Source organism: Musa acuminata, chromosome BXJ3-10, assembly GCF_036884655.1.
Source record: "Musa acuminata AAA Group cultivar baxijiao chromosome BXJ3-10, Cavendish_Baxijiao_AAA, whole genome shotgun sequence".
NCBI lineage: Eukaryota > Viridiplantae > Streptophyta > Magnoliopsida > Zingiberales > Musaceae > Musa > Musa acuminata.
Genome location: NC_088358.1, coordinates 33331355 through 33350382, shown reverse-complemented (window position 1 = coordinate 33350382; position 19028 = coordinate 33331355). Strand labels below are relative to the sequence as shown.

Here is a 19028-nt window from a genome sequence, read left to right as displayed (position 1 = left end):
GATTGTGGTCCAAAAACCACTTAAATATAATTATAGAAATTCTTTTGACGTTTTAAAAATATTAAACTTTTTAAGATCCGAATTTTACTTTCTTTGAACGAGATTACACTATTTTTGATCTTATTTAATAAATCCTATAACCCTATTTAAAAATAATATAATCTGATGTTTATTTTTATTCGAGAATATCAATTTTTTTATGAAAAATTAAATTAACAATTAGAATGCCTATTTTCGATTGAGTCCGCTCTTAAAATGTTGAAATCTTTTTTTATATTTCTAATAAATTTAAGATGAAATTAAAAGGCTACAATACTAATTATAACTATATATATATATATATATATCCATAAATATGGAAAATTACCTTACAAAACATTGTTATGCATAGATCATGGCCGAGAGAACTACTAAGTCTCCATCTCTATGGGCACTAATTGAACGGTTGTCCACATCCATCCTGACACGTGCCCGCTGCAACGAGCCGAGCGGGTTCAGTCTCCGACTTCATCCGTGGCACGTGTCGTCCCCAAAAGATCTCACCATTAACAACACGGGGCCACACTTTCGTACACCCGGTCGCGTGGTGATTGGTGCTAGGCCATGGGCCCAGATGTGCTCGAAGTGGAGCCGCATGGTTTCTGTTCAGGTAGGCGAAGCGGGTGGACAAAGTGGTGCTCTAGGTGAGAAAAAAAGGTGTATAAAACGTTAACCGACCCGTACCGTGTCCCACCTACAAAGCGTACCAGGAGGGGTAGAGAGGGGATATGGTGGGTCCCAGAGAGCCTCCATACATTGTTCGCCAGTCGGGTCACCTACCCCGCTCACCTACTCGGAAGACGGGTTCGGAAGCGCGGGTAGTCGACCAAATCGCTTCCGTTAAAATCCGAGTGCCGATACCTTCCCCTCCTCTCTCTCTCTCTCGCTCGCTCGCTCGCTCTCTTCCTCGTTGGGATTTCCTCTTCCATAGGGCGTGGGAGTAGTTACAGTAGCGGAAAGAGAGAAGGGGTTCCTTTGTGCTCTATTGAGGGGAAGTTCTTTGGTGATGGAGGCCTCGAAGCTACTGATAGCTTCGATCGCGATCTCCCTCGTGTTTGTCGGGGTTTGGGCGGACGCGGGGGCCGAAGAGGAGGCGGTCGTCGTCGAACCAGATGTCTCAGATTCGGTGCTCAAGTTGGAATTGGAGCAGCTTAGGTCCAAGATCTCCGCCCTAGGTCAGCGTGAATTCCAATTTGATCTCGGCCTTAAGCTAGGTTTTGATTTGATCCGTAGATTTCTAGGTTTTGGAAAATATAAACGGATGTTTTGCTTCCATTCTTTTGCTGATTGGAGGTCAAAATTTACCTTTAATTCCCTCCTGCCGTGTTTTTTTTATCGATCATGAAGAATTTATTTACTATCAATGCCATGTCTTTTTTTCTTTCATATATTTGTATTTTTTAAACTTTGTTCAAAATGCAATTTTGGAAAACATGATTCAGAATGCCGTAGAGTTTATTATAGCATCTGATAATATTTCCTGCTTGTTTCCACTGTAGAATCTAGTATTTTGGATAAAACACGTGAATTGAAGAGCAAAGATGAGAACATTGCGCATTTGGAAAAGATCATCGAAGAGAAGTCAGTCAGCATTTTATCATTGCAGAGCGAGATAGAATCAGTCCAGGTTAGCCGATACTCACACTGCATTTCAGTTATTCTGATTGTGCCGATCTTAAGGTTTCCAATTACTATTGTTTGTCTAGAGGAAAGGAGCTGTAGATGCTGAGGAGCTTCTTAAAAGGGCCAATCTTGAAGCTGGTGAACTTGGGAAGCTGGTCTGACACTACAAATTCTTCTGTCTGTATAATGTTTGGAAGGATTTGTATGATTGTAAAATACATCCTTTTGCAGGTAGAGAAACTAAAAAATGAGATTGAGTTACAGAATAGGAGAAGGCATGCTTTGGATGCTCGGGCTAGTGAAGCTGAAAAGAAAGTGCAAGAACTTAATTTGAAATTGGAAAATGTAAGTCTGGATCGCTGTATAGAATCTGTTGGTTTAATATATGTTCAGTGTTGTCTTATGCTTATAATATTGGGTTTTGTGTCATGAAGACAACATCTCTATGTGTAGGGGTAAAGCTGGTTGCATTGACCCTTTCTAGCCCCCACATTAATGGAGCCTTGTGTACTGGGTTCTTTTGCTTGTCCATATCAACCATTGTCAAGTTGCAAGATTTTGTTTTCATTTCTTTCATGTCTAACTACCAGATTTTACAGTAAAATTTAGTTATTTCTTACAATGAGAGTTGTTAACATTAAGGGTTTTGATAATGCACTATTTGCACTTGGTGAGACGACTAGGGGCAATTTCTTCATCTAGTTGAATATGCTCTATTCTATGTTTCCAAGATGGTTGATATTTATATTTGTACATTTATTAGAATAGGAATCAAGGTTTAAATCTTGGTTCTTTGTGGATACTAGAAGGTAGCTGGACTGATGTGGTTCTAGTATAGACCTATGCACCGACACTGTTTGGGCGAGAGAGAGAGAGAGAGAGAGAGAGGGGAGGAGGAGAAGTAGAAGAGCAGGAGTCGTAGGAGGAGGTGAACATGCAAGCCGAGGTGTATTAGTAGGAGGAGATAAGGACACGAGGTTGAGGAGTAGGTAGCAATGCAGTAGGGTGAAGGTGGCGACAACAACGGTGACATGGTTGGGACGAGGAGGAGGAGGTGATAGTGACAGAGGGAGTTGAAGAGAGTGACAAAGGGACTTGAAGAGAGAGAATGTGGCCGAGGGAATAAAAAAAGCAATATTATTAATACAGTTGTTGAAGATAAAAAAGTATGGGTATCAGCCTGTTATCGAATTATATGATGCTATTAACCACCTGGCTAGCCTCATTAGGTGAGTTTACTATACGGTACATCCCACACCAGATCGAACCGGATGAAATCATCCCGTGAGAATCCTGGTTGGTTTTTAGACTGGTAAATACTAGCATATACTTGGGAAATATTTGATAATTTGAAGGGAATAGTTTAAGTAATTAAGTTCCAATGGCTAGGAGGTGCCAACCACTCCCTATAATTTTCTTTGCCATGCTCTACTAGGCAGCATGGCCAATAGCAACAATAATAATCAGTAGAATGAGAAAGAGAAAAATGGAAATATCTTTTTTTCAAATAGATGCTCCTTTTTTCATCTTTCATCCCGATCTCCTATCCGATGGAAATGCCTCTATTGCTTTCCTTCTATCATATCCCTTTCGCTATCTTGTCACGAACCTAGTTGGTTTTCCCTAAATCGTGTGGTACCCTTGTGTGTCCGCCCACAAACGGTCATCCTCATCGAAACGTCTTATGATCCCTTAAGGACTTGCAAAAGAGAAGACGGGTTAGAGAAAGCACTTGATAGACAATGCAAATTACAAACATAGACTTCACAAGCTTTGAACGGTCGTGCAACAAAGGGTTCAAAGTCGTCTACCGCGGCCATAAGTCTCCACAAGTGCCCACATGACACTGCTGTGGAATAACACAGCGAACCTGCCTTAGACACTACCCTAAAGGTCCATCCAACCATGTGCCACCCGGGTAGCTCCTGGGTGTTGTGATAGCTGATACTCTACACCGCTCTATGAAGCTAGAAAACCCCTAAAATGGCAGCTTGGATGGTTTATTTCTGGGCAACCTTAGACACTATCCTAAAGGCCCATCTAATCATGTGCCACCTGAGTAGTTCTTGGGTGCTATGTTGGTTGACACTTCGCATCACTCCGCGGAGCTAGAAAACCCCCAAAATGGTGGTCTAGATGGTCTATTTCTAGGCAGTTTTGCCTTTACATGATGATTACACACAACCTGTGTTTATAAAAGCTAACCAAAATGGGTCTGTCAAGTCTACTCCAAACCCTCTACATGTTATGCAAAGCATAAACAAAATTGGAAGATACAGACATACACAAACATTACATCAAACACCCTGTGTATAGATTTGTTCGTAACATTCTCCCCCATCTATTCCTTCGACGTCTTCGTTGAAGCCTTTGCGGATGCTCCACCTTTGTTGAATCATCAATCTTTTGCTCTAGTTGCAATGTGCCTCTTGGCTCTTAGTTGCTCTCAGCCACTGTTGTTAAATAGTCGAACTTTGATTTGCCAATGCTGCTTCAACTCTCTAGTGACTCTAACTCCAGTGTGGGGTCGATTGAGTTGTGTCGATCTTTGCTAGTTCCTACGGATCCCTTGGATAAAGGAAAAGACTTTTCTTGTTGTGCGCTTATCTCTTAAATGTCCTGCGTCGCTTGAATTGGTTGGATGTCTGTTGGGGCTTTAATGAGCATTGCTTCGCAGACTTTGAAGTTTTTTAGGTCTTTCTTATACAAAATTTGCCTAACGATTTCTCTTTTACTTAGTTGTTGCAACTAAGTAGGTTCACATCATTTCCGCTTTCGATTGACATTCTGTTAAGAAATGAAGTGAACATTCTACTCTCGGTCGAATCGATCACCATTGTTGATGATTTGATAAGTCTTCCACTAAGTTTTTTCGAAGGGTCTTTAAACATGTGCAGAACTCATCTGCTAGATAAATAAGAGAATTGGGTTACTCAGTTTTAACTATTCTCTTAAGAGTTGAGAAGACAAAGGTTACTTGACTTCGCTTGCCTCATCGAGGGTTGTACTTCATGCATCATGCTGATTACTAGCCTTCGTCTACTCTTTGCTCATAATTCTGAAGCACTTGAAGTGTTTGCACTCTTTGTGTTGAGTGAGCTACTGTAATTCGCCTCCTCATTGCCATTGAACTTTTGGAATGCAAGAGGTTTTGCCCGATAAGTGCAATTTTTTTACCCCGACTTAACGTAAGTCTTTGATAGTTTTGGTCGCCTCTAGGATTGTATCGTCTTCTCCATCATTACTACCGCCTATCTCGAGTAGAAAGGGTACAACATTGCTTATCGCCTATTCCGTTCCTTGGTCGACCACTTCTATATCGACCCGAAGTCCCCCACTTTCGGTTATTTTAATGAAAAGCCCGTTGACATTGGCCTTACGAAGTTTCCTGACCTCTATCTTTCGGCCTTATCTTGGTTTATGGAGTTTGTCTCTGCATTCTCCAACTCCTCTGCCCCGTTGCACGATCATATTCTCTCCCTTTATGAGAATAAGGGATGGATGACTTCGCAGAAGTCCCGCTTTTGCGGTACCATGACATTGCCATGCTTATGACCCTACTATCTGTTGCCTCACATTTGTATCATTTTCTTCGTGATAAGTAGATTCGTCTCTACGACACTGTGACACTCCTCCAAGTCCACCTCTATCTTAACTGTCGCTTGGTTTTGGGTAGCTAAGGCTCTTTGGACTCGTAGTCGCTTCCTCGTCCCTTGTGATCACCTGCTTCAATACCTTTATGTTCACTAACCAATTTCCATTGGTCGATAGAAAGACAGACTGCAACTCTTATGCATGACCTCTGCCATCATGTTGTAGGGCTCGTATCGATTCTATTTTCCTTTGTGTCTGTGGTAGCAACGCTCGCTCATTTGGCCTTGTCATCTAACTTGCCAGGCTCCCTCGTGTGAATATGAGCTATGGAGCAATCTAACTCTCCAGTCGCTCCAATTATACCTCTGTATGATCAAGTCCCGTCTATGAGACTTATTGGTACTTACACACGAAATTCCCCTCGGTGGTACACAACCCCCATACAGATGATCAAGACTTTTATCCAATGCAAAATTCGATACGCGTACGAAAGATCCGCTTTGGTAGTACCATGATGTTCATTCCTTAAATCCGTAACCCTTATTGTCGTCGTGTTATTCACCGAAGTGAGGCTCTCAATAGCTCTCGATCATGCCTCTGTATGATTAAGACCCCCACAAGACTTCTCCCGTGTGTGTTGCATTGCCTCGAACCGTTCCACCACAATCCATTACATTATGCTGGCTCCTAATAACATCTTCATTACATTTTGAACTTTGTGGGATGAACTTGGATTGTGATCTCTCATTGTATGGCCTTTGCCAGCACATTGCAAGACCTTGTCACACCTCCGATTGTATTCGTTCATTTGGCAATTGACCTTCGTCCACCCTTTCTCGGGCCAGACACGGACGAAGCACAGCTTTAGGACAGTCCATCGCTTAGCAGCTTTCAAAGTTCATCAACCTTGTTGAAATTGATGTGTCATTGTTTAGATCCTGGGCCCTTGCCCTAGCACAATCTTCGTTGTGCTTAGCTTTTTTTGTGTCTAGTCGAATGGTGGCACAACGACATATTCTTGCTACTAGCGGCATATTCTTCAAGAGTAATCGCCTCTGTGTCCTCTTGCCTCATGTCAAGCCCATATGATCCCAACTTTGCCTTCGTAAGTTGAGTCACCTTAGTCCCTCTATCAATTGCTTCTCTGAGATAAGGTACATGTGCCTCGAAGCTCTCTTCGACTTTGGCACAATACAAGATGAGTCTGTTCCATCAGAACGAAGCACTTATGGAACGACATGATCTCACTCTTGCCTTTGCAAGAGTTTATATCCTTAACCTCTATCCAAGAAAAGCTTCGCGCCTTTGCTCTAATTTTCGTCTTATATGTCGACTCCCTTCATACGGCTTGAGCACTTCACCAAGTTCCATCTAAATTGCTTCGCTCTTCGATTTGCTTTGAGTTGATGGTAGCTCTTGTGCCCACCATACCATGGGTTAGCTATTCGTTGAGTTCAATCTCCACATTGACTTTAAGTGTGTCTTCACTTGGTGTTGCCTAGGGTCGCTCCCCCACTTTATCTTACAATGTGTCCGCCAACGGACCCCGTCATGCTAGATCATATGATGACTCCTCGTCGTTCGCTCGGTCCATTGAGCTTTATGGAGTTGTTATTTTGATGTACCCCTCCTCAATATGTGCAGTCCGTTGCACATAATTCTCCCTTTGGAGAAGGAGACTTATCCCTCCTGGATATCTGTTTCGTTAGAGCAACCTTTCTCTTCACATCTTTTCCTCTGGAAGTTTCGGAGATCACCATTCTCTTGTATTACTCTGCTTTGCTAAACAAACTGTGCATTGTTCCGCCATCACGAACGCACTTGCTAGATTGTGGCTCTTCACCAATACAACCCTGTTGTGCCCCTTAAGGCCTAGCAATATGGTAAACTTACTGCACACTTCAGTCTATTGTGAACGTATCCTTCCCATGCTGAAGAAAATGTTTAAATGTTTAATGGTGATGAGTTTCGGTCATATTGGAATGGCCACAGACGGTCCATCATCCACATACAAGCCCTTGCATGAGTACCGAATTCTTCGATGTAGCAATTCCCCTCACCTTTGTGAGTTTTGCATAACTCTTTCAGTCGTCGAGCAACTCCTCCCTCCTTGCACAGTCTTATCCTTTGCCAACGCCCCATTGCTTTGAGCACTGTCAAGTTTGTTAGCCGAGTCATAGCTCGAACTCAGTTATCCCAACTTTTGTGCGCTACACGTTCTTCTCAGCTCGCTTGTCCTTGTGGTGCCTCTCGTGTGAAGGGTTGGTCATTCCTCTAAATGCCAATCTTGGATGCTTGCTCTTCTAAGCGACTCCTTTCCTTACGTCTCTTTGCCCGTTTCCCTTAAACGGTCGTACGTGTTGGGTGCCCTCCACGTAGCGCCGCTAGGTCCCCCACATTTGCAAGCTAAGTGTTTCTAAGTGTGTTTGTCCTACTCTGATATCATCTGTTATAGACTTAGCTGGTTTTGCTTAAGTCGTGCGGCACCCTTGTGTGTTCCTCCGCAAAGGGTCACTCCCTGAAACATTTTTTATGGTCCCTTAAGGACCTACAAAAGAGAAGACGGATTAGAGTAACTGTTTGACTTGGGATCTCAAAAGTAGACATTTCAAAAAATACATGATAGGCAATGCAAATTATAAACATAGATTTCACAAGTTCTGAATGGTCGCATGACAAAGGGTCTAAGGTGGTTCATCGTGGCCAAAAGTCCTCATAAGTGCCCACATAACATTACTACGGAGCAAGGCAGTGAACCAGTTCTAGGCACGACCGTAAAGGCCTATCCAGCCATGTGCCACCTGGGTTGCTCCTAGGTGTTATTTTGGTTGACACTCCTTACAACTCTGCGGAGCTAGAAAACCCGCAAAATGACTATCTGGATGGTTTGTTTTGGGTAGTTTTGCCTCTGTGCGATGATTGCATATAACTTGTATTTACAAGACTAAAATCATCACAAAAGCCAACCAAAATGGGCTTGTCAAGTCTACTACAAGCCTTCTACATGCTGTGCAAAGCATGAACAAAACCGAAAGACATGGACATATACAAATATTACATCAAACACCTTGTGTGCCGATTTGTCCGGGACAATCCGCACCCTAGTAATTTGCCTCCCTTCAAATCCTAAAGACCAAAAGAATAAGGTTCTGAAATACTGGCCCCAAAACCTAATGGGCCATCGTTTTAGGTTAAAGGACCAAACTAGTCCTCCAACTTGAAGTCATGGGACGAGTTTAATCCCTTATAATTCCTAAGCTAGAGAAGGCCTGACAAGATAACTTAAGCTTGCTAAAACACCTGAAACAATCCTGCTACTGTTAGTGAGGCTGTGGCCCCCTTTGTGAATCTCAGCAACAGGCCTGCATTGAAAGTTCTATTCAAAATTTGCATCACCACTAAGTTATACCAAGTAAAACCACATCAATGATTACATTTATCATGAGCTGTCTTTTTATTTGAATATGACAATTACAATTTCATATGGTGTGTAGAGTAAGGACCTTGTTAATTAGACGACAACTAATCATGTGTTGGGTCATATGTTATTTTGTGTATTGCTTTTTAAAACAAAATCTATTATTTGAGACAATTAATTGTGTTGATACTTGATAGTTGACCCTTATGCTTATTTATTTAATTCATCCACCGTTAAGAGGGGCAAGAATGCTCGAGTTCTAGGGAGTTTTGGACAAGATAGCAAATATGAGTTTCTATCATTGGATTTCTAAAAGTAATTGTCTCTACAATCTTGTCAAGATTCAGATTTGTGAAATATAATCTGCAACTCTTTTAGACCGATATGTTTAGGACAATGGTCTGTTTATAAAAGGATAAATTTTCTAGCTAAGTTAACATAGGGGACCAATAGCTGTGGAGAAGACATGTTGATAGGTTGATAATTTGTGGATGTACTAGGAAGGTTCAGTCATTACCTTCAGAATCCATCTCTAAGTCAAAGTAAGGTCAGATTAACAGATTTATGTCTAGGGTGAAGGAATTTGGTCTTCATTTTATCATATTGGCTTTGTTTTTTGATGGATCCACTTACTTTTATGTTGGGCTTTTAGGGAGTAAGATATTTGTATTTCAGTTTGCATATAGGTTACATCATCTGAGTGAAACACTTGTATTTTAGTTTCCATTAACTACTTTATGTAGGATGATAGTGAGATCAGAAGATGGCCATTTTCTTCATCAGGTTCTGAGGCCGTAGAATTATATCTGACCATCCTGATTATACGTCTCAGTAAATGACATAATATGTGACTGCTAGTTTCTAAGTGTAGAATACATTGTTGACCCCCCTTATTTTTTTGGGATCCTATTGGATATCTGGTGGAATGTGGTTTTGATGCCTCATATGTATTTCCTACAAAGTTATGTACATTTTAAAGTGTAAACATAAAATTTTTACCCTTTCCTTACCTCCTGTTGTGTTAAAATAATTTCAAGTTCTCTGAACTTCCTATTGATATCATTATTTTTGAACCAAGTAATTTTATTGTCAATTGTTAGATTGTGTATCATATACTGTGACTACTATCTATGATGGGGTTCCTTTGATACAGAATTGTTTGTTGCTATTATTTAAATGCATCAACTTATTATTAGCTTTCAGAAGATTGACATAAAGCAGCCACATAGAGTGTGCTTCATGTTTTTGTGTTTCCATATTTTTAAAACAAAAAATGTTACTCTGATATCCTCTATACATACTGAAAATTTTGACCTGGAGACACATGGTATCTTGTTTACCACAAATTATTATGGTCAATTTTGTAATTTTTTCCTTTATTCTTTGAAGCTTGAAAAAACAAATGATGAGCAAAGGCATAGAATTCAGAAAACTGAACGTGCTCTTAAAGTGGCAGAGGTATGTGTTACCAACCATTATCATCACATAAAAGTTTTACATGCTGACACTTAAAATTTTGTTGGACCCTCTAGGAAGAGCTTATGAGGGCACAGCTAGAAGCAACTGCGAAGTCAAAGGAGTTGTCACAGGTAAGAATCTTAGTAAATAGTTGAAGTAGTTTATTTAGACCCTTCGATTCTCTTATAGCTTTTACTTCTTAACTTAGATTTAGAGGAAATCTTTTATGCCAGTTTTTTCAACATATTTTTATCCATATGATATTCCTGGATCCTCCAAACTACACAAGTAATAAGCTGAGCAACAAGTGTCAACCTGATAATTTTACAGAACCATTTGTCGTTCATATCTTGTTCCCATTTCCTACATCAAATGTTTTTGAAGTGTCTGTCATACAGAGAAACAAAACATACAAATCAATCACTAATTTTTACAGGCATTGCTCTTCCCTGGACCATAAATTTACGTTTGTACAGACTAGAGTTCGTTTGCTTGGGTAGGGATTGTAGTTGCTTGATATCTGTCTAGGCTGGTTGGCATATTAATGATACTACTTTTTTTTTCCCTTTAGGATGTATTTGTTTAGTTTTTGGTTAAAAGGTTATTAAGCAAGTGCTTCATTCTTGAAGTTGAAGAAGGCTGTTATATTTTTTTTCTTAAAAAGTTCTTGAACATTGTGATATTTTCTGTGATTCTGATATTTGGTGTTGAAGGTAGCAAGTTCAATGCTTTTTTTGATAGACAAGATATCTTCACATGATCTAGTTTCTTTTGGTGAACATAATTATGCTTGAGAGGGTTGTTTTGCTAGTGACTTATTAGAAAGTTGAAAGTTCTGTAATTGGTCCTTTTCTAGTTCTCAGAAGAGATGAGGTTTCCAACGAGACTTGAATGTACCCTAATCTTAATCATATTAGATTGCCATCTATAATCTGACAGCTTTTATGTTTTTTTTTTTCTACTATTTTTTATAAATTTTTGGTAATACTGCTCCCATGCTCTTCATGTTACCCATGAGGCCATGACACTATTGTTCCAAACACGTCACCTCCTTTTGCCTTGCAATGGAATCATAAGTTGATTGGGCTGTCTGAATATGCTTGGTGATAGGGAGTAAAAAGTCTGAAAGGGACACAGCTTGAGTTGTTTAGTCCTCTTGACGAGGAAGGGTTGTTAAATACTTTCTGAACTTAGGAAAGGCTCCCTAGCAGAAACTCTTGTCCCACTGAGACAGAGATGTGCATGGTCCAGGCAGGTTCCTTTTCATGAAACCGCCTGTTGCATGAGCTGCTGGTCTGATGTTACAGCATCTTAACAACCTATTTCAACTAGGGCTTTTAATTTCGAATGATACCGCTCGTATCGGGAGGTATGTACCGGTCTGCCTGCAGAACGCCTGCTACCGGGCGATAATGTCGATTGGGGTTGTTTCTGCCCCGTTACCACTAACTTCTCCTAATCCGCATGGGGAGAAGAAATCTCGGAGATGTCACCGAGGCTTCGCAGGGAGAAGAAACTTCCCACGAAGAAACCTTGGCGACGTCGCCCCTTTTTTTTAATTTTTTGAACTTTATTATATATATATATATATATATATATATATATATATATATATATATATATATATATATATATATATATATATATATATATATATATATATATATATATATATCGAGCGGTATGTCAGAATGTACCGCTCGATATACTCGTACCGTACCATACCAAGCTGAACTTTATACTCTGGTACGATATGAAATTACGAACCTTGGTTCCAACTATATCAATACTTATTATTATTCTCATCATTGACCTTTTATTTGTTAGATAAAACAATGAAATACAGAAAAGTGGATCTCATAACTTTATGGAATTGGTACATTTGGACATGAGGTTGATGACTACAGAGATTGCATATCTACAAATAGTTATTCAGAATAAGTTTACAACTGGGTAATCTATGGAGCTTAATATTGTTGTGTAACAGCTTGTTTTTGCTACTGTACTTGTGCACAACCAATGGTTGTGCCATAGTGCCATTTAAATAAGTTGGTCAGGTTTTTTTATCTATTTATTTGAATTTTGACTTAGGCTTTGGTGTCAAGAACCTGATCTGTTGACTTATTTGTATGTAACCTAGTAGCATATCATGGTGGTTCTATTTTTTTGTGCAAGCATTGCATGCGACGGTGCACTACCATGCAAGTACATGATCTGCTTGTGTGTCATTGACACGAGTCAAGCATGCAATTCCTAAATCCTTGTAAGCTCCGTATTCATATTGTCTAATGTAGTAGTTGAATCACATCCATTATGGTTTCCTTTCAGGCTCACGGAGCTTGGTTACCACCTTGGCTTGCTGCTCATATCAGTCATTATCAGGTATGTATCATGCATGAACAGTTAGAAGCTGATATGCATATTTAGATTTTTCACTACAACCTTAATGTTTCACTTTTCAGGAACTTTCAGCAACTTACTGGAAGGAGCATGCAAAACCTGCATTAGATGTTATCCTTGAGAAGGTGCTCATTTGTGACTTCTTGTTTTGTTTCTAAGTTAACTTCATGAATATGTGGCACATATTTGTTTACTTATAAGTTTAATGTTGCATGACTGAGCGTTTTATGTCTAAAAAATTGTCTCAGGCTTCTGAGAAATTAGTTCAGGCACAGAAATGGGTGGAGCCCCAGTTGGAAATAGCCAAAACTGTAAGTAGTTAACATATATTGTCAGAAATTGAGGGTTATTTTAGTCATTTTATCTACATGTTTTAGGATCAAAATGTCTGGCTTTCAGGTAAATTAGGAAGTCTTATGAATTCAATACTTTGATGTTCAACTTTATGTTAAAAAAAAAAAAGATGTTTGAGTTTTAGATAAATTTTAAAAATAGTTTATAATTGATGTGGGATTATTGATTTCTTGGTAAACTTCTTTCCCTGAAGAAATGGGTTCCTGCTATTAAAGAGCGATGGGTGATTCTTGTGACCAATGCTGAGCCCTATGTGCAAATTGTATATACTAAAACAGTAGAAGTTTATCACACATCTAAGGGTACCATAGCCACATATGTTATCGAGGTGCTGGAACTGGCAGATCCCTACTTCCAGGTACTTACTGATTGAATTTTATTAAATAGGGATAATTGAGGTCCTTCTGCAGTTCTTCTTAATATATTCGATTTTTTTTTATGATTAGTCACTAATGTCACCAATATTTCCATGTCGGATACTAGGTAATGAAGAAATTTTCCAAACCGTATATTAATCAAGTTGCTACTATCACCAAACCGCATGTTGAGCAGATGCAAGTCTATTTGAAACCCTATACAAAGCGGGTAGTTCTTGCTTATGGAAAGTTTCTTAAATCAGCAACAACTTATCACCGTCAGGTACATTTTGACTGCCCTTCCTCACTTAAAACTTTTGGGTTTCATCTGTAAGGTAGTCTTATTAACTTAGCATATTTGACAGTCTTGACATTCTGAAAAAAGAGACAAAGAACTGAATTTGTAGTTCAGTTAACATGCATGTTTTTGTATGGACAATGTTGGTGCCCAGTAACTTTGAATTAAATATAGCTGTCTAAGCAAAATAAACCAATCGTACAGTTCTCTTTTTTGAATAAACAAGCAACTTCCTTAAAATAGCTATAGATCTGGCAATGTGAAAAGCAAGGTCAGTTGGTGGAAAATTGTTTAATGGATCTGAATTAGGAATCATATAAGTTTTTGTTTTGCTTTCTGATAGTGGTGTTTTTTTTTCTAGTGATTGTGATGATTGACATCACCACTATGTAATTTTCACATTATTGATTCAAATCACTTTCTTTCTTTTTTAACTACTTTCTCAATGTTTCTTTTAGTGCGAATTTGTCTATCACGTTCCATCTCTTATTGCAGTCCGGATCACTTTTTCCTTCTTACAAGGCAGTATTCTTTGTGTGAAATATTAATTATGTATTACCTGGGTTGAAGCATTAAGTTTAAATTATGTGATAAAGCCTTTTTATACACTAAATGATCCTATCAAGAGATGTGACATTTACAGATGTTTGATCAATATAAGTTATAATTTTGATGATTTGTAGATCTAAAAGGTGAATTGCTAAAATAAAGAGAGGAAGAAAATAATCAGAGAAGTCACTGGGCATATATTGCTATATTAAGCTTGAGTAGACATCCTCGTTGAAACCCATCTTTCTTCATAAAGAGAATATCTCCAGTAATAGAGACACCACTAAATCACCACAGCTGTCTATTTTGTAGTATTGATAGATTAAAAAAGGAGGAAATGCATAACTTCATGGAGCTTATGTTGATCATAAGTCTTTTCATTATGCTTTTATTCCTTAAGGCATGTGCTTGTAGAAAATCAAAGCATCATCATCCAGTTTCCTATTAGGATCTGGAAATCATCAAATTGCATATAAAACCTTTGAGCATCCAAGAGAACTCGACTATAGTTTAGTCATTCTTTTGACTCAAACTTTAAAACTTAGGGATTCTGCACACAGATATTCATGAATGGAAACAACGTGTGTTATATTTAAAAAATCACAATTAAAACAAAGAACTAACTGCAGATTCCATTGGGACTTTGTGTGAATAACAAATGTTACTCTTCAGAATAGTAATGGAATTAAGTTGACAATATCAGAAAGGGAAAGAAAAACATCAATCATTTGTTAAAATCCAAGACATGACATAATCAAGTAATATGACTCTAGGGAAGACTCTATTCCAGCATCTAATAAAGAAAGTACAACTGTAGTTGGTTGTCATGTTCGCTTGTATACAAGCATGTTTACCATTCAATTCAATTAATGGTATTTTTCTTTCAACTTTCCTCTCAAGCATATATGGACAGTTTTTATTGGCTTTTGCAAAAATATATTTGCCTCATATGACAAAACTAATGCAACAAAATTACAAAATTTAGTAGACATAACATTTTTGTTATCAGCGTCCAACTTTGAAGCCTAAGAAGCACAAACCCACTGCCTGATCACTTGATCAGAATTCAGTGTTGGTTTCAGGGGCACATGAGTGCTTTAATCTGTGGAAGATGTTGTAGGCTTGATATTTTGTTATTTTCATTTTTGATACTTTTTCCCTGCAGTTTTCCTTGTTAGGCCAATAGAAAAATTCAATCATTTAAAGATAACTTATTAAATATTTGTAATACCCTGATAAATCCTACATTGAAGGTAGGCATGATTAAGATTGACTTGTAAGGGTCTAATGGGAGTGCTATTATCAATCTCAGCTTAAACGTTTTGGCAAATGACTTAGATTCAATGAAGTTGACAGGTCAGTTATCCTATCAGGTCGTATCATGACATTTGATATCAGAGACTACCTAGTATTGGGGCATGGTGAGGGGGCTTGAGTAGGAAAGGGCTATTCATGGATGGAGTCAGATGACTTATCATGACATTGAGCCACTACTGAGCTACCCTTCACATGTACCTTGCTAAGGTTTAATCCGTGCCATGTTGGACTTTGAAGAGGATATCAAGCCCTTAAGTGGAGGAGTTTATAACATCCCGATTAATTCCACATCGGAAGTAGGCAAGACTAAAATTGATTTATAAGCATCTGATGGGGTGTACTACAATCAACTTTAACTTAAGTATTTTGATCAATGGTTTCAGCTAAACGAAGTTGACAGGCCAATTATCCCATCAAGCCTGGTCGTGATATTAAATATCCCATGCAATTTTTTTATTACTAAAAAAGATAAAGTCATGGCAGGGATGTCTTCAGGAATGAATTCTCTAAAGCACTATCGTTCAAGCTCGAGAGGCAAAAGTAATCAATCCAAATTTTCAGCTCGTACCTTTGACCACTCTTTAGCACTGTGTATGGTTTGGGAACACATCAATAATGATTGTGTTCCTGTGCTTCTTCATAGTTTAGGTTTTTGCTTATCCAAATCACTGATATTGGGTTGGATAAAGTTAATAAAATATGCATAAGTGCTTATATCAGTGTATATTTCTTTCTTTTCCACACCACTGTCATAGTAATCAATTTGATAATTTTATTGAACCTTATTGTAGGTCCAAGCTGGCATCCGGGAACATTTAAAGCGTTATGAATTGACAAAAGTTATTGCAACTAAAGAGCTGGTGTGGTTCATGGTATATCACAACCTTTATGTTAGCAGATATTTGAATTTGTTGTGATCAAAATATTATTGGCTAGCAATATAATAACCTTGATTCGGATTTGCAGGCTTCTGCTCTGTTGGCTTTACCTATTTTCCTTGTATACAGACTCTTATTAAATACATTCTGGTCAGTTGGGTTCGTTTGCTTCCTTATGCAAGCCAGTACTTCTATCTCATCCTTTTTCTTGTTTGATGGATATTTTTTTGTCTGATTTTATCTACTTTTTGATAATTAGCTCTAAGAAGACAATAAAGTCAACACGAAATGGCGATTCAAACCACACACACCGCAAGCCTAAGCATAGGCATGCTGACAAGTAGAGCATGATGATATTTTTCAAGGTTGTGCTTCTTAAGTTCAGGGTAAATTCCCTCATTTCTTCATGTGCTTTTGTGTCCCATGTTAACCTTGGTAATTGTAAATTATTGATTTCTTCTTATTTTTCGTTTTCATCAAATATATATTATATTACTGATTTTTCAAGGAGTAACTATAAACAAACTTATCAGTTGATCTTAGTTCTCTATGGAATGACAATTTTTATGTGTTGATAGGTAGGCTTTTCATTTTAAAAGTCTATATTTCAGTAAGGTCTGTTATGTTCCACATATTCCTACAGATTACAAAATAAATTAGCAGCATATTGCTGAATCTTTAGCAAATAATCCAAACTGGAACAATTTATGCTCGGTTAGTTTGTGCATAACTTTTAACTTCAGAACAATGCGGCTGGTTTGGAGTCAGGAAGCATGAAAGGAGAATCTAAAGGTTTGCAAAACAGATGTATCTTTCAGTACGAGACTGTCATGTATAGGTGAATTGAGAGACCATAAATGAAACAGGATAAGTTGATGACAAATTAATGAAGTTGCAATTATGGCAATAATTGGATGCTTATGGTTCTCAGCTTGTAACATCAGCATAACTTCTCTTGGTTACCATTTTTTTTGCCATGACCGGTTGTCATTGAATCCATAATTTAGTTATGTGTGTTGCTTTTATTCAGGACTGCTAGCAATTTTTGTAGCATCAATTAATGCAGAATATTTTTTTTCTATGGAGATCTAGTGACTTCTATGTCTAAGTCTACCGTATTTTATCAGGAAAGAGACACCAGAAGATTGGATTCTTATATTGAGACAGAAATTGTAGGATATACTGTTACTATCTGAAGCACGTAATGGTCGATTATGCTGTTTATCCCAGGTCATGTATTTGATCTTATCTGCTGCTTAATCTCCAGTCCATCACAATTTCATAATTGGCATTGTCAAGAATTTGGTGTAACTGCAGCTGGTGTGTAACCGTTTTCTTGAAGAAGCAGAGCTTGGTGTTAGCTTAGGATTTGGTCTGGGGGAGAAACTAGGTGCATTCAGTTTAATTTATAGATTAACATTTGGAAGCTCATTAGCTTCGGTGTTTGTTTTTGGATATATTATCCATTGATTACAGAGATTTAGTTATATAAATGGAATTATGTGCATGTTCAGTATGATGAGATCAATAAAAGAAATTTAAAAATCTTTGGATATGCACTTCGAGTAGGAATTCTAGTCGGAAGGTTGGCATCACAAGTTTTTTGCATAGGTCCCAGTGTGATATGGTTCAAGTCCTTGTTTGTATTTTAGATGACGTTGAATTCTTTCTTGAAGTCAATCTAATGTTGTAATTTTAAGTGGCTACTGCCTACTGGAGTATTCTGTGTAAGTAACTTTTTTCTTGGTATACTGTTTTTTAAATGGGTATCCTGTAAGAGATTGTATTCTGCAATCTATTTCTGATGTAGAAACTATAGATTGAACTTCTCGAAGTCATGCTTGGTACTTACTGAAAAGAAAAATTGATCAAACAAGCAATAATTTGACAGTTCAACATTTTTCTTCAATTGTAATCACTTTCCTTTTCTGTTTTCTTCTGCACAAGTGATGGAAATAACCAACTCCTAATTTAATCTGGAAGTCTAAGACAATCCATCATTTTACTGTGTACTTGTCACTTGATGTTTAGTATGACATTTTTTTTTGCAATTTTATCCTTGTTTCTTGTTAGGTTGAGTTGATTCTTGTGTATAACATATTTCGTGAGTGTATTTTTTCTATTGACACTTATCCCATATTTGTGCAGTTCTTAAATAGAATTATGATATTTAGTTCGTTATCATAAATAAATTTTCACGAAGCTGCAAAAAAGTTGCCATTCTACCTGAGTTAACAGTTACTTTGTTTCTATGCAGATGACTGCCGAACTCGGAATTGGCAGTGTACCATACATTCTACTTTGATGTCCAGGGCAAATTTGTTTGGGGGTTTCCAAAAAAGGAAAAAGAATTATACTTAGATATTGCAGAATTCTGCAGTAAAGAGTGGCAGTCTGCATGATGTTTTGAGTTGTTTCACCTGTTATTTATTGCTTTAACATAAATTCCTGTTCTTTGAACTCTGTGACCATCCTCCCTGTTAAAAATTACAGTTGTTATGTTGGATTGCTTTGTCATGATTGGTTGTTGATGGGTCTCTTGTCAATGTTCTTGTTGAAGTTTAGGAGGAAATATAGTGCATGAATGATTTAATCCCGATTGATGCAATAATATTTGGTAGTCCTTGCAGGTAATCTGCATCAAGCCAATCTTTCCCTTGGGGAGCACTTATCATCCAGGCAGTGTCTTATCCTGCAAATATTTTGATGTGGGTGTCAACAGAAGGTATCTAATGTCCTCTAGA

At 38.1% G+C, this 19028-nt stretch overlaps 1 protein-coding gene across 4 annotated transcripts; it reads left to right on the top strand.

The window, feature by feature from the left end:
* The first annotated feature begins 836 nt into the window (after positions 1–836).
* On the top strand, positions 837–18801 carry LOC135651905 (uncharacterized). 4 transcript variants are annotated; one of them, XR_010501989.1, is made up of 16 exons: positions 901–1214; positions 1539–1666; positions 1746–1817; positions 1894–2007; positions 10064–10132; positions 10207–10263; positions 12461–12514; positions 12595–12657; positions 12781–12843; positions 13080–13244; positions 13370–13525; positions 16198–16278; positions 16373–16434; positions 16544–16649; positions 17412–17514; positions 18542–18677. XR_010501989.1 is itself a non-coding variant. In XM_065172529.1 (15 exons), the coding sequence occupies exons 1-14, from the start codon at positions 1046–1048 to the stop codon at positions 16626–16628; spliced, it is 1338 nt and encodes a 445-aa protein (XP_065028601.1). In that variant the 5' UTR covers positions 837–1045; the 3' UTR covers positions 16629–16670; positions 18542–18801. The 4 variants fall into 4 exon arrangements, 2 of the variants coding, with proteins under 2 accessions (XP_065028601.1, XP_065028602.1); XR_010501988.1 differs by having other exon boundaries at positions 16544–16670; XM_065172529.1 differs by lacking the exon at positions 17412–17514 and having other exon boundaries at positions 837–1214; positions 16544–16670; positions 18542–18801.
* The last annotated feature ends 227 nt before the right edge of the window (positions 18802–19028 follow it).